This window comes from Hyperolius riggenbachi, chromosome 6 (assembly GCF_040937935.1).
Source record: "Hyperolius riggenbachi isolate aHypRig1 chromosome 6, aHypRig1.pri, whole genome shotgun sequence".
In the NCBI taxonomy this organism is placed as follows: Eukaryota; Metazoa; Chordata; class Amphibia; order Anura; family Hyperoliidae; genus Hyperolius; species Hyperolius riggenbachi.
In genome coordinates, this window is record NC_090651.1 from 106,817,141 (window position 1) to 106,834,197 (window position 17,057).

General features: G+C 42.7%; 1 protein-coding gene across 4 annotated transcripts in view; it reads right to left on the reverse strand.

Annotated features, from left to right (window-relative positions):
- Window positions 1-17,057, reverse strand: part of DPYD (dihydropyrimidine dehydrogenase) — a 1,875,594-nt gene that overhangs the window by 958,864 nt on the left and 899,673 nt on the right. For all 4 annotated transcript variants that reach the window (XM_068239758.1, XM_068239759.1, XM_068239760.1 and 1 more), the window contains exon 10: window positions 15,450-15,619. In XM_068239758.1, coding sequence (XP_068095859.1) covers window positions 15,450-15,619 — 170 coding nt within the window. The remainder of the gene's footprint in view (window positions 1-15,449; window positions 15,620-17,057) is intronic.

The following is a 17,057-nucleotide window of genomic DNA, read 5'->3' on the forward strand; positions in this document are numbered from 1 at the left end:
TGTCTGAAGACTGGGAGGAGGGGGAGCAATGATACATAGACAGAGTAAGGGAGGAAATGATGTCAAGATTGGCTTCAAGATAGACACATTCAAAATAGAAAATCTTAAGAAGAATTTTTGCTTTTTTTTTTTACTATAGAAAAATCAATAAAATCAAAATGTGGACAGAGCAATACATGTGTTATGTAAGTAGAGCAAGTATTTTTCTACTTATATACACTCACCTAAAGGATTATTAGGAACTCCAGTTCACTATCTCATTAATGCAATTATCTAATCAACCAATCACAAGGCAGTTGCTTCAATGCATTCAGGGGTGTGGTCCTGGTCAAGACAATCTCCTGAACTCCAAACTGAATGTCAGAATGGGAAAGAAAGGTGTTTTAAGCAATTTTGAGTGTGGCATGGTTGTTGGTGCCTGAGTATTTCACAATCTGCTCAGTTACTGGGATTCTCACACACAACTATTTCTAGGGTTTACAAAGAATGGTGTGAAAAGGGAAAAACATCCAGTATGTGGCAGTCCTGTGGGTAAAAATGCCTTGTTGATGCGTATACGCCTTGTATATGCGTATACGTTTTACATGAGTCTCTGAGTTCAATGTACTAAAATGGCCCCCACAGTCACCAGATCTCAACCCAATAGAGCATCTTTGGAATGTGATGGAACAGGAGCTTTGTGCCCTGGATGTGCATCCCACAAATCTCCATCAACTGCAAGATGCTATCCTATCAATATGGGCCAACATTTCCAAAGAATGCTTTCAGCACCTTGTTGAATCAATGCCACATAGAATTAAAGCAGTTCTGAAGGTGAAAGGGGGTCAAACACTGTATTAGTATTGTGTTCCTAATAATCCTTTAGGTGAGTGTATGTGTTGTTGTTTTTTCTGAGATATTATGGCTGACAGCTCCTCTTTAAATAAAGAGCAGAACTAAAGAGTGATGGTTTGGGAAGTGATATGTGTCAGTGAATAAGTATGCATTATGAACAAGAACATTTTAAGAGGATGTTCCTACAGCAGCCCCCCCCCCCCTTTTTTTTTGCAACATCATACATACCTTTAAAGGGACTCCGAGCTCATCTAAAAAATAAAAGTTGTACTCACCCGGGGCTTTTTCCAGCCCAGTGCTGGTCTGGAGGTCCCACGACGACGTCCTGGCTCCTCCCACGACGGCGTGAAAGTACTGCGCATGCGCGATTAAAGCGCGCATGCACGGTACTGCCACGCCGGCCGCCGTGATGACGCGAGGCGGCCAGCATGTGACGTCAGCTGCGTCATACACGGAAGGAGCAGCCCGACACTCGGGCGAGTGTCGCCCGGGCTGCGGCCGGTCAGCCATTCCGGAGCAGGGAGTAGGAGAGGAGCCAGGACACCGTCGTGGGACCTCTTGACCAGCACTGGGCTGGAAAAAGCCCCGGGTGAGTACAACTTTTATTTTTTAGATGAGCTCGGAGTCCCTTTAAGGGACACTATCACAAAATTTTTTACAATTTAAATTGCATGTGTATGCATATGTATAAAATGTACATCTGAGTCCTTTTGTAAACAATAAAGCAAATAATGAGGAGGCCCCATGAGGAGTTGCAGTAGCCCAAAGCCTTTAACGTTTGTCAGATATTTACTGCTGTGAGTGACAATAGCATAGGAGAAAAGTCATTTATAATGCATTTTATTCTTGGAAACATGTAAAATCAGGTTATTTTGGCACCATGCAGGGCCTGACTTGAGCGTTCCCATAACTGGATTCCATTAAAATTACTGTAATTCCGGTGGTGACAATAACATACCCCAAATTGGGCATCCAGCGGGAAGAAATTAGATAACCCATAGAAAAATATATAAAAGATCACCTAGTACAGGTAGAGCCATCATTTGGCTTTTCCCTGAGCCCAAATCATCATCAGCAGGAACAAATGTATGCGAGAAACATACCTGTTCTGCATATGCATCAACATATATTTTACATTTAATCGCTAAAGTGGTCCTTTAAGTGACTTTCAGGCTACTGCTCTTATAGGTGACTTCAAAATCGCAGAGGAAAAGAGTAATGTTGGAATCAAAGCATATTCACAAGCTCATTACGTAAAAACCTAGGTTTGAAAACAGATTGCAGTTTTTATGCTTGTCTGATTCTCAACCAACTTAATTGATCTACCACCTCCCAAAATAATATGTTATCTGTTTTCCCTAAGACATCTTTTATTTTAAACTAGCTAATCTTTGGGAGTGGGAAATGTACTATCCCTTCCACTGGCTCAGTCACAAGGAGCTATTGAGTGTGCCAGGTTAGAGCTTCCAAGTTATGTGACAATTCTTCCAGAGTACTGATTCTATTTATTATCTGACTGTTCTAGGAAGCAAGCTCATGGTGAACCAGAACTCCTAGGAGTGTGTAAGGAGGGTGGGGAGGAGGGGCTATGAAGGACCAAAAAGCCCACTTACTAAAATGTTATGAAAAACAAAAGTTTGCCTTCTTAAAACAGAAGGCATTTGTGGTTATTCAGATTGGAGTGAGTCTGTAACTCAGGGTGCTTCAAGAGCCACATTAATCCATGCCATGCACTGATGAGGATCAACCACTCCAAAAGTCTGTATGCATGTTGGATTATTGTGGCTCTGTACAATTAAAAAGCTGACACATCATTGCATTCCAGCGGTTCTGGATAGTGTGGCTAATTTACAGTGACAACAAAAGAGGATTAGCATATTCAGCAGTGATGCATTGTGGGAGACATCATATGCTCACTCCAATCTGAATAATCGCAAATACCTTCTGTATTAAGAAGGCAAACTTTCTGTTTTCCATAGCTTTTAATAACAGGGTGTTTTGGTCCTTGGTAGCCGCTTCCTAGGAGTACTGGTTCACCATGAGCTTGCTGGGTAATCTGTAGCTTTGGGTGTTTCAAGTCCTACTCCATGGAGCCACATTAATCCATGCCATGCACTGATGAGGATCAATCAATCCGAAACAGTCTATATGCATGTTGGCTTATTGTGGCTCTGTACAATTAATAAGCTGACACATCATTGCAGTCCAGCAGTTCTGGAGGTTTGGTTAGCTTACAGTACAATAAAGGATGATTTGTATATTCGGTAGGAAAAGGGCTAAAAGGCCACAGTGAAAAAAATTGATACATTTAAAATGGATGCACATGTGATCCAGAGTAAAATGCTTTATACATTTCTTTTTGTCCCTATGTTGCTGTCACTTACAGAAGTTTTACAAATCGGAAAGATCTGACAGGTTTTGAACTATTTCATCTCATCATGGCGAATTTTCATGGATTTCTTTATTTTCAAAACCACTTTCTCAGTCCAACTGCCAACATAGGCCTTGATTCACTAACCAGTATTAAGCTGGTTAGTGTGCTTTAAGACCTAGTGGGCGCAAACCACAGAGTTAAGTGGTTTGCACCCACATATCGCGCACAGCCCAGGGCAGTGCGCGCGGAGCCGGTAATAGTGCGCGGTGCGACGATAACATCACACCCGCTACCCTGTAAAGGTCTCACTGATGCGCCGTTTCGGGGGCACATTATCGATGCACCACGCACTATTACCAGCTCCGCACGCACTGCATTGGGCTATGTGCGATGTAGCTTTGCGTGGCAATTAGTGCACACAAAGCTACATTTCGGGCACTAAGTGGCTTTTCACTCCGGTTAGTGAATCAAGCCCATAGTGTGCAAGCAAGTAAGGTGGCCAACCTTTATAAAGATCCATACCAGAGATGGCTTTTGTAAAGAATAAAGAAAACCCCCCATGAAGAGATAGACTAGTTTAAAACCTGTCATAACCGTCAGATTTTTACTGCCTACCATTAGCAAAAGCAACATCGGAAATAAATAATTTATAATGTATGTATATGTGTTACATTTATTTCTTTTAAAGCGGATCCGAGATGAAAAACTAACTATAACAAGTAACTTGTCTATATATCTTATCTAAAGTTTAGATGGTTTACACAGCAAATCTAGCTGCAAACAGTTTTAATAGAATATGATTATTTATTCCTGTTATACAATGACAGCAGCCATGTTGTTTGTGAACATTACATAGAAGCAGGCTTATCTGTATCTTGAGCCATCAGCCTAATCCCTTCTCCTCCTCCCTCCTCCACTCTGCCTCTGAAATCAATGGCTAGTAACACCTCCCACTCCTCCTGCCCAGACTGAGCTCCCATGAGCCCTTGCTACTGCCAAGGCTCTCTGAAAACCTGTGGGCGTGGCTTTTTTAGTTTATAGGGAATTGGAGTATTAAAGCAAAAACAAAAAAGTATTTGGCTTGAGGAATGCCCTATAAACAATAGGAAAGGAACACAATTATGCAATGTGCAAAAGTTCACCTCGGATCCATTTTAAATAGTGGTCCTCAAATTATATTTACGGTAAATTATATTGAGCTGTACTAGAAAAATAATATCTGTGCCTCATTCTAATATCCAAACATATGTGAGCTTTCATGTTCAGTTTAACCACTTGCCGACCGCCCACAGCCCATGGGCGGCGGCAAAGTGGACGCCTAAAGGACCGCAATACGCCTTCAGGCGGCGCGTCCTTTAGGCATGCCGGGGGAGCGATCGCGTCATTGATGACGCGCGCTTCCCCCGGCAACTGGCTCCGCCCACCCGCCGTAACATCCCGCCGGCCATACGGAAGCGCCGGCGGGATGTTAACCCCGCGATCGCCGCTACAAAGTGTATAATACACTTTGTAATGTATACAAAGTGTATTATACAGGCTGCCTCCTGCCCTGGTGGTCCCAGTGTCCGAGGGACCACCAGGGCAGGCTGCAGCCACCCTAGTCTGCACCCAAACACACTGATCTGCCCCCCCCCCGCCCACTGATCGCCCACAGCACCCCTCAGACCCCCCCCTGCCCACCCCCCAGACCCCTGTTTGCACCCAATCACCCCCCTAATAACCCATCAATCACTCCCTGTCACTATCTGTCAACGCTATTTTTTTTTTTATCCCCCCCCCTGCCCCCTCCTGATCACCCCCCCACCCCTCAGATTCTCCCCAGACCCCCCCCCCTGTGTACTGTATGCATCTATCTTCCCTGATAACCTGTCAATCACCCGTCAATCACCCATCAATCACCCATCAATCACCCATCAATCACCCCCTGTCACTGCCACCCAACAATCAGCCCCTAACCTGCCCCTTGCGGGCAATCTGATCACCCACCCACACCAATAGATCGCCCGCAGATCCGACATCAGATCACCTCCCAAATCCATTGTTTACATCTATTCTCTCCTCTAAACACCCGCTAATTACCCATCAATCACCCATCAATCACCCCCTATCACCACCTGTCACTTTTACCTATCAGATCAGACCCTAATCTGCCCCTTGCGGGCACCCAATCACCCGCCAACACGCTCAGATTGCCCTCTGACCCCCCCTTATCAATTCGCCAGTGCATTAATTACATCTGTTCTTCCCTGTAATAACCCACTGATCACCTGTCAATCACCTGCCAATCACCTATCACCCATCAATCACCCCCTGTCACTGCCACCCATCAATCAGCCCCTAACCTGCCCCTTGCGGGCAATCTGATCACCCACCCACACCATTAGATCGCCCGCAAACCCGCCGTCAGATTACCTCCCAAATGTATTGTTTACATCTGTTATCTTCTCTAAACACCCACTAATTACCCATCAATCACCCATCAATCACCCCCTATCACCACCTGTCACTGTTACCTATCAGATCAGACCCTAAGCTGCCCCTTGCGGGCACCCAATCACCCGCCAACACGCTCAGATTGCCCTCTGACCCCCCCTTATCAATTCGCCAGTGCATTAATTACATCTGTTCTTCCCTGTAATAACCCACTGATCACCTGTCAATCACCTGCCAATCACCTATCACCCATCAATCACCCCCTGTCACTGCCACCCATCAATCAGCCCCTAACCTGCCCCTTGCGGGCAATCTGATCACCCACCCACACCATTAGATCGCCCGCAGATCCGACATCAGATCACCACCCAAGCGCAGTGTTTCCATCTATTCTCTCCTCTAAACACTCACTAATTACCCATCAATCACCCCCTATCACCACCTGTCACTGTTACCCATCAGATCAGACCCTAATCTGCCCCTTGCGGGCACCCAATCACCCGCCTACACGCTCAGATTGCCCTCAGACCCCCCCTTATCAATTCGCCAGGGCATTATTTACATCTGTCCTTCCCTGTAATAACCCACTGATCACCTGTCAATCACCTGTCAATCACCCATCAATCACCCCCTGTCACTGCCACCCATCAATCACCCCTGTCACTGCCACCCATCAATCAGCCCCTAACCTGCCCCTTGCGGGCAAACTGATCACCCACCCACACCAATAGATCGCCCGCAGATCCGACATCAGATCACCACCCAAGCGCAGTGTTTCCATCTATTCTCTCCTCTAAACACCTACTAATTACCCATCAATCACCCCCTATCACCACCTGTCACTGTTACCCATCAGATCAGACCCTAATCTGCCCCTTGCGGGCACCCAATCACCCGCCTACACGCTCAGATTGCCCTCAGACCCCCCCTTATCAATTCGCCAGGGCATTATTTACATCTGTCCTTCCCTGTAATAACCCACTGATCACCTGTCAATCACCTATCAATCACCCATCAATCACCCCCTGTCACTGCCACCCATCAATCACCCGCTGTCACTGCCACCCATCAATCAGCCCCTAACCTGCCCCTTGCGGGCAATCTGATCACCCACCCACACCAATAGATCGCCCGCAGATCCGACGTCCGATCACCTCCCAAGTGCAGTGTTCACATCTGTTCTCTACCCTAAACACCCACTAATTACCCATCAATCACCCCCTGTCACTGCTACCTATCAGATTAGACCCCTATCTGCCCCTAGGGCACTCAATCACCCGCCCACACCCTCAGAATGCCCTCAGACCCCAGCCCTGATCACCTCGCCAGTGCATTGCTTGCATCTATTCCCCCCTCTAATCACACCTTGAGACACCCATCAATCACCTCCTGTCACCCCCTAGCACACCTACCCATCAGATCAGGCCCTAATTTGCCCTGTGTGGGCTCCTGATCACTCGGCCAAACCCTCAGATCCCCCTCAGACCCCCTTCCGATCACCTCCCCAGTGCATTGATTGCATCTATTTTCCCCTCTAACCACCCCCTGAGACACCCATCAATCACCTCCTGTCACCCCCCTAGCACTCCTATCCATCAGATCAGGCCCAATACAACCTGTCATCTAAAAGGCCACCCTGCTTATGACCGGTTCCACAAAATTTGCCCCCTCATAGACCACCTGTCATCAAAATTTGCAGATGCTTATACCCCTGAACAGTCATTTTGAGACATTTGGTTTCCAGACTACTCACGGTTTTGGGCCCGTAAAATGCCAGGGCGGTATAGGAACCCCACAAGTGACCCCATTTTAGAAAAAAAGACACCCCAAGGTATTCTGTTAGGTGTATGACGAGTTCATAGAAGATTTTATTTTTTGTCAAAAGTTAGCGGAAATTGATTTTTATTGGTTTTTTTTCACAAAGTGTCATTTTTCACTAACTTGTGACAAAAAATAAAATCTTCTATGAACTCGCCATACACCTAACGGAATACCTTGGGGTGTCTTCTTTCTAAAATGGGGTCACTTGTGGGGTTCCTATACTGCCCTGGCATTTTAGGGGCCCTAAACCGCGAGGAGTAGTCTAGAAAACAAATGCCTCAAAATGACCCGTGAATAGGACGTTGGGCCCCTTAGCGCACCTAGGCTGCAAAAAAGTGTCACACATGTGGTACCGCCGTACTCAGGAAAAGTAGTATAATGTGTTTTGGGGTGTATTTTTACACATACCCATGCTGGGTGGGAGAAATTTCTATGTAAATGGTCAATTGTGTGTAAAACAAATCAAACAATTGTCATTTACAGAGATATTTCTCCCACTTAGCATGGGTATGTGTAAAAATACACCCCAAAACACATTATACTACTTCTCCTGAGTACGGCGGTACCACATGTGTGGCACTTTTTTACACCCTAAGTACGCTAAGGGGCCCAAAGTCCAATGAGTACCTTTAGGATTTCACAGGTCATTTTGCGACATTTGGTTTCAAGACTACTCCTCACGGTTTAGGGCCCCTAAAATGCCAGGGCAGTATAGTAACCTCACAAATGACCCCATTCTAGAAAGAAGACACCCAAAGGTATTCCGTTAGGAGTATGGTGAGTTCATAGAAGATTTTATTTTTTGTCAAAAGTTAGCGGAAAATTGATTTTTATTGTTTTTTTCACAAAGTGTCATTTTCCACTAACTTGTGACAAAAAATAAAATCTTCTATGAACTCACCATACTCCTAACGGAATACCTTGGGGTGTCTTCTTTCTAAAATGGGGTCATTTGTGGGGTTCCTATACTGAACTGGCATTTTAGGGGCCCTAAACCGTGAGGAGTAGTCTGGAAATCAAATTTCGCAAAATGACCTGTGAAATCCTAAAGGTACTCATTGGACTTTGGGCCCTTTAGCGCAGTTAGGGTGCAAAAAAGTGCCACACATGTGGTATTGCCATACTCGGGAGAAGTAGTACAATGTGTTTTGGGGTGTATTTTTACACATACCCATGCTGGGTGGGAGAAATACCTCTGTAAATGACAATCTTTTGATTTTTTTACACACAATTGTCCATTTACAGAGTTATTTCTCCCACCCAGCATGGGTATGTGTAAAAATACACCCCAAAACACATTGTACTACTTCTCCCGAGTACGGCGATACCACATGTGTGGCACTTTTTTGCACCCTAACTGCGCTAAAGGGCCCAAAGTCCAATGAGTACCTTCAGGATTTCACAGGTCATTTTGCGGAATTTGATTTCCAGACTACTCCTCACGGTTTAGGGCCCCTAAAATGCCAGGGCAGTATAGGAACCCCACAAATGACCCCATTTTAGAAAGAAGACACCTCAAGGTATTCCGTTAGGAGTATGGTGAGTTCATAGAAGATTTTATTTTTTGTCACAAGTTAGTGGAAAATGACACTTTGTGAAAAAAACAATAAAAATCAATTTTCCGCTAACTTTTGACAAAAAATAAAATCTTCTATGAACTCACCATACTCCTAACGGAATACCTTGGGGTGTCTTCTTTCTAAAATGGGGTCATTTGTGGGGTTCCTATACTGCCCTGGCATTTTAGGGGCCCTAAACCGTGAGGAGTAGTCTGGAAATCAAATTCCGCAAAATGACTTGTGAAATCCTAAAGGTACTCATTGGACTTTGGGCCCTTTAGCGCAGTTAGGGTGCAAAAAAGTGCCACACATGTGGTATCGCCGTACTCGGGAGAAGTAGTACAATGTGTTTTGGGGTGTATTTTTACACATACCCATGCTGGGTGGGAGAAATAACTCTGTAAATGGACAATTGTGTGTAAAAAAAATGAAAAAATTGTCATTTACAGAGATATTTCTCCCACCCAGCATGGGTAGGTGTAAAAATACACCCCAAAACACATTCTACTACTTCTCTTGAGTACGGCAATACCACATGTGTGGCACTTTTTTGCAGCCTAACTGCGCTAAGGGGCCCAAAGTCCAATGAGCACCTTTAGGCTTTACAGGGGTGCTTACAAATTAGCACCCCCCAAAATGCGAGGACAGTAAACACACCCCACAAATGACCCCATTTGGGAAAGTAGACACTTCAAGGTATTCAGAGAGGGGCATGGTGAGTCCGTGGCAGATTTCATTTTTTTTTGTTGCAAGTTAGAAGAAATGGATTCTTTTTGTTTTTCTTTTTTTTTGTCACAAAGTGTCATTTTCCGCTTACTTGTGACAAAAAATAATATCTTCTATGAACTCACTATGCCTCTCAGTGAATACTTTGGGATGTCTTCTTTCCAAAATGGGGTCATTTGGGGGGTATTTATACTATCCTGGAATTCTAGCCCCTCATGAAACATGACAGGGGGTCAGAAAAGTCATAGATGCTCGAAAATGGCAAAATTCACTTTTTGCACCATAGTTTGTAAACGCTATAACTTTTACCCAAACCAATAAATATACACTGAATGTTTTTTTTTTAATCAAAAACATGTTTGTCCACATTTTTCGCGCTGCATGTATACAGAAATTTTACTTTATTTGAAAATTGTCAGCACAGAAAGTTAAAAAAATCATTTTTTTGCCAAAATTCATGTCTTTTTTGATGAATATAATAAAAAGTAAAAATCGCAGGAGCAATCAAATAGCACCAAAAGAAAGCTTTATTAGTGACAAGAAAAGGAGCCAAAATTCATTTAGGTGGTAGGTTGTATGAGCGAGCAATAAACCGTGAAAGCTGCAGTGGTCTGAATGGAAAAAAAGTGGCCGGTCCTTAAGGGGTAGAAAAACTGTGGTCCTCAAGTGGTTAATACACAGAAATGAACAGTGAACAGGATTGATAGATAGGTAGTAGATAGATAGATAGATAGATAGATAGATAGATAGATAGATAGATAGATACAGTAGGTAGATAGATAGATAGATAGATAGATAGACAGACAGACAGACAGACAGACAGACAGACAGACAGACAGACAGACAGACAGACAGACAGACAGAAAGACAGACATGCAGAGCATACAGCAGAGCACAAATACCTAGTCCAGCACCAGGTCCTTTCTTCACCACACAGAAGCAACCCTTCATAGGCTCTTTATGTGCGTACATTTGAAAGTTTGGGCAAGGTGTTAACAAAAAAAAATTAGGTTAAGGGTGAATATTATAGCGATTGCAGAATATTGGTAAATTTACAGATATCCTACTACTTAATTAATAGGGTGAAATATCGGTAATATTTGCCAATATTTCATAATGACGTAACCTCTCCCTACTCTCATACAGAACCCTCCCTCGGTGGGCAACTAATAACTCCCTCCGGACAACTAATAACCCCCCCCCCCCCCCCTGGACAACTAATACCCCCTCACACAACTAAACAAACCCTGGACAACTAATACCCCCCCTGGACAACTAATAAACCCACGGAAAACTAGTAACCCCCCCTGTGGTGACTAACCTTAAACCCCCAGAACATAAATGGTCACCCACTATGCAAACTGCTTGTCAGGATCTCTCCTGTAGCCTGCCTTGTTGGTTGCTGTTCCACTGCAACCAGGCAGTTCTGAATTCCCTGCATGCATATTGTTGCATAATATTGCTTGCATTTGTAATGAGAATCCTTTCCTTCTGCTGCCAGCTTGCAGCCTTCAATCAGACTAGCACAGGATTGAGTGATTACCATTCAGCTGTGTGGGAATTTGCATGTCTGCTCTCATTGGCTGATGTCCATAGAAAAGCCTGCTACTCCTTTCAGATCTTGACCGTCATAGCTTTCAGCTCTGCCTTAGCTGGTTGCTGGGTCCTTCATGTGAATTGCATTGTTTAACCTTGTCTTCCTTTCTTGGGCGTTCGCTGTACCCGTGGGGTACAGTTAAGTCCTACCGATCCTGATAGCTTGAATTCTGCCATCCCCACGTTGGTGCTGCAGAGTGCTAGGCTGCAGCACATAACATGAGAGCACTCTATGCTGGATTAGATATTTGTGCTCTCTTGCACACTCTGCCACTTAGACGGGGCCACCATATTATGCCATCTGAATCATATGATTCAGGCCTCTTGCACACTACATGAGATTTCAATTTTTTATACGGATTCCAATTTTATATAATCAATAATCGGAATAAAAAATCAGTTCATATATAAAAATTGGATTCACATGTAGTGTGCAAGAGGCCTCAGGTTGCTTCAGGTAGGGCTGGACCTAAATAGAACGATAGATACATCTTATTTTTAATGATTTCGTTAGTAAGGCCGATCAAATCCAAAAATGGTAAAATGCATAGTGCAGTGTACATGTTGTGGCTCATTCTGGGTAAAAAATAACCTGTGCCAGTCCTGTTGTGAAGTGTAAAAAGTACTTAAAAGAGAAAAAAAACTGTTTGAATCTTTTGTATGCATTTTAAATAGCTCGTTTAGGGTTAAGCAGACTTCTATATAAAAACTGAATGCGAAAGTGTTTGTGATTGCATGAGTCACCTGCCAGAAGAATAAGTATAAAAAGTCTAATCTTCTACATAATTAGCCCATGCTTACTTAGCTAAAGAACTTCATTAACAGATGATTTGTGGATCTGGTCAAGGTGAGTGTAATGGTATTAATTACACTATCCTCTGAGACCTTTATCCACGTACATTCAGCTGGAAAATGCTGGTACATTTCCAGCTGACATGCTTCAATTTCTACTCGCCTATATTAATTGCAATAGAATAGAGCTAAAAGTAACCCATAGAAATCTGCCTGGTAATATTGCAGAGCTGAAATTAGTAGCCCGAAATGAAGCAGCAACTTATGTTGAATTTCTGTAGGTCGGGGTAGTTTACAGATATCATTGCTCATATTTATCCAATGGGACAAATAACATGAAGTGAGAGAAATATGGAAGAAAAAAAATAACTTTGACAATTTAGATTTTTGTTCAATTTAATGTTTATCACTAGAGATGGCCCGAACCGTTCACTGGGCGAACATCTATGGGCCTTCTACTACTTCCGGGTCTATATGACCCGGAGTAGTACGGCCCCGCGGCCTGGCGGAGCGCGTCCTAGATCGCGCTCCTGTTGCCGGGCACTCTCTGCGCATGAGCGTGATGTTGTTCATGACGTCACACACATGCGCAGAAAGTGCCCGACAACAGGAGCGTGATCTATGGCGTGCTCCGCCGGGCAGCGCAGGCGTATTACTTCAGGTCATAGCGACCCGGAAGTAGTAGAAGGCCCAGTGATGCAGAGATGTTCGCCGGCAAACGGTTTGGGAACCGTTCGCGACATCTCTGTTTATCACATGAAATGTCTATTTAAAACATCTCACAGACTTTAAAGAGGAACTCCAGTGAAAATAATGTAATAAAACAAGTGCTTCATTTTTACAATAATTATGTATAAATGATTTAGTCAGTGTTTGCCCATTGTAAAATATTTTAAATCCCTGATTTATATTCTGACATTTATCACATGGTGACATTTTTACTGCTGGCAAGTGATGTAGCTGCTGCTTGCTGTTTTGGCAGTTGGAAACAGCTGTAAACAGCTATTTTCCACAATGCAACAGGGTTCACAGACAGGAAACTGCCAAGTGTACGTACTCAGAATTTCTTTGTGGGAGGGGTTTCACCACAATATCAGCCATACAGAGCCCCCTGATGGTCTGTTTGTGAAAAGGAATTGATTTCTCATGTAAAAGGGGGTATCAGCTACTGATAGGGATAAAGTTCAATTCTTGGTCGGAGTTTCTCTTTAAAGAGAAACTCCGACCAAGAAAAGAAGTTTATCCCAATGAGTAGCTGATACCCCCTTTTACATAAGAAATCTATTCCTTTTCACAAACAGACCATCAGGGGGCGCTGTATGGCTGATATTGTGGTGAAACCCTTCCCACAAGAAACAAGAAAAGTACGTACTCTTGGCAGTTTCCTGTCTGTGAACCTTGCTGCATTGTGGGAAATAGCTGTTTAGAGCTGTTTACAAACTGTCAAAAAAAATGCAGCGGCTACATCACCTGCCAACAGTAAAAATGTCACCATGTAATAAATGTCAGAATGTAAATCAGGGATTTAAAAGATTTTGCAATGGGCAAACACTGACTAAATCTTTTTATACATAATTATTGTAAAAACCAAGCACTTTTTTAAATTACATTATTTTCACTGGAGTTCCTCTTTAAGGTTAGTCATCATCCTGTCAGAAGAGAATTACTACTTCGGATTCATAGGGACTTCCTGTTTACACTTGATCTGCAGAGCCGAATGATGCCTCTCCTTAACAAAGAAGTGGTAATGTACATGTGTGAGACTAACCATTATTACAGATAACAGGCTGAAGTAAACTGTGCACCACAAGACAAAAAGTAAAATAAACTCTTCCTTTCTCTAAACACAGTGCTGACATCACTGATAATATGGGAGCATCCACATGAGCAAAAACAAATACAAGGAGCATAAATCAGCTTTGGGCAAGACTAAGCAAATGGAAACATACTTTGTTAAGCATGGGTTATATTCACTAAACTGCGGTAAGGAGAATAACTTGAATGAAGTCTTATTGCTCAAAAAGTAGAGCATAATGCATTACATGTAATGTATTGCATTACGCTCTACTTATGCTGTAAGACTGTTTGCACGTTACTTTGCTTACCGCAGTTTAGTAGTAGTAGATAGTGTGGCACCCTTCCTTGCTTCCGCAGTTTAGTGAATAAACCCACATGAAGCAAACCTGAAGCAAAAATAAACTTATGAGCTAATGAATTGGATGTGTAGTACATCTAAGAAACAGAACAAAAGTAGCAAACAAAACAGTCTCATATTGTTTTCCATTACAGCAAGAGTTTAATAAACTTCAGTTATCTATGCAAAAGAGTTTCTCTGAGCTATTCTACCCACTGGGTCGAATGCAGTCCTGTTTTCTGAAGCACTTTAACAGCAACAGTGAATGACAGCTTGAGATAAGTTTTTTTTACTGCAGTAAAGTTCAAAGGGTCATTATTTCTGCTTTGTTTTATAGCTTATGGTTTTACATTTGCAACTGTGATAGTATAATGCAATGTTATAAAAACAAAAAGCTATATAACTGAAAATAAAAATACAAGACTCTTATCTTTACTACTAATGTTCTATTTATTATCCATACTATACGTACAATTCATTATATCAGGAGGTTTTTTTTTGCTTCAGGTTTAAGAATCAGATCCTGCTACACTGATTTTGAAACCAAAATTAAAGGACAACTGAAGTGAGAGGGTTGTGGAGGCTGCCATATTTATTTCCTTTTAAACAATACCAGTTGCCTGGCTGCCCTGCTGATCCTCTGCCTCTAATACTTTTAGTCATAGACCATGAAAAAGCATGCAGCAGATCAAGTGTTTCTGACATTATTGTCATATCTGACAAGGATAGCTGCATGCTTATTTCTGGTGTCATACAGACACTACTACAGCCAAATAGATCAGTAGGGTTGCCAGGCAACTGGTATTGTTTAAAAGGAAATAAATATGGCTGGCCTATCCATATTCTTCTCACTTCAGTTGTCCTTTAAGTAAAGGTTTGTTTTATGCAATGGCAGTTCATGTTCTCCCCTTGTGATTTTCCCTCATTGCACCAGTGTCTAATAATATATGTGTATTTGCAAAGCCTTTGCCTCAATATAATCATACAGTGAAACATTTTTGTAATGCCTATGTTGAATTCAGCTTTTATAATCTTACTGCAAGTGGTCTATTAAATGACGACTCCTGGTTAGCTGTGTGCATTCCTTCAATTTTTATTTATTTATTTTTTGCATTTTAATTTTTTTTTATGATTTACTATGTCATTTTTTTTCTAGTAATGATTAGTTGCTTTTTTTTACCTCTTCAGGAACAGCACGGATGTTAGTGAATCCTTTTCTGAATACTACAAAGACCCTGCGAGCGCCACATCGCAATGCTGAAGTCGCACAGTCAAAAGCAGTGTCTCCGGCTCCGAGCACGATAACAGCTCCCTTTATGGACGGCAGTGGAGAGTGACAGCCACACATCCCTGAATAATGAAAAGGGGAGGGGAGACATTTTCAAGTAGAGAAACCATTTTGCATGTCAACTCAACAGATACATGTACTTAAAGCAGTGTAAAATTGCATCTTGCAGTTCCCAAGCACAGAGTGTCACTATCATATTATTCTGCTCCACTGAAAGACAGTTCTATTCGTACAGCCGAGGATGTGCTCCTATGTGTGTAATTTCATAGTCAGTACACTTACAGGAGCTGCATTTTGTCTGGCTTTACTCTAGGGGATTAGAAATCCCAGCATTATGGTTTAAATAAGCTTTCTGATACCTCTATACCAGATAATAGCGCACAAAAAATGTTCAATTTCAATCAATTTCCATCTACTTCTTTCAGACTGTTCTATAAGAATAGAATGCATATGGTTGTGTAATATAATAGCACCAGTATTTAAACTTTCTGCGTTGTTAGGAAAATGCTGATGCATTTGAAACATTGCAGGAAAGGGTGTGTTGCACCATTTTTAGCACACCCCTGAACACGTTTATGGCCATTTATTTTAGTTAATGCTAATTTAATTGTAACGTAACAATTCCATGCACAAATTAAATGACAAGATTCAATTTAGAATGTGTCTTTTTTAGATGAACAATGTGCATGCCGTGGCTGTACTCAAATGCACCAAGCACTGAGCACTGTTTGGTCAGGGTTGAAATATCCTACCCTGTGTGGCAGGCTGAAGCCCCACCCCCATAGCTACAAAGAGATACATGTATTCCCTAGAATACACCCCTGCTGCCACAGACAGAGGTTGGCATCCCCACCACACCTGGCTCGGTGTCCGTGACTTATGCAGCCTTCCGCTGTACTCTGGGACCTGTAAGTATGACAGATATTTTACTATCAATAAACCTAACCCTATTCTCACACAAGCCCTCTCTCAACCGCTGCCTAACACTGATTCCCCCTGCCGATGCCTAACCCTAACCATTCCCCTACTGAGTGATGCCAAACCTTAACTGACTGCCTATTAATGCCTAACCCTAACCGAGCTTCCACTTCCAATGTCTAACCAAACCTTTCATGATGGCTAACCCTTGCAGACCCTCTACTCATGGCAAACCTTAACTGTCCTCCCCTCTGAAAACTAGAGATGGGACCAACGGTTCGCCGGCGAACAGTTCCAGGCAAACTTCAGGTGGTTCGCTTTCGCAGAGAACCGGGAACCTTTTTTCCAAAAAGTTGGATTCGCCCATAGACTTTAATGGCGCCGACTTTAGCGGTTGATAGCAAAACCCCCTTACATAGTAAAAACACCAAAATTGTTGGGAATGTTAAGTGGAATAGTGGGAACAAGAAGAAACAATTTTTTTAAAAAAAATACCTTATACTTTTTGAGAAAATCAATTTTAAACTTTCAAAGTAAAATGAGCCGATTCATAAAAAAAAGAACCGATTCATTAAAAAGAAC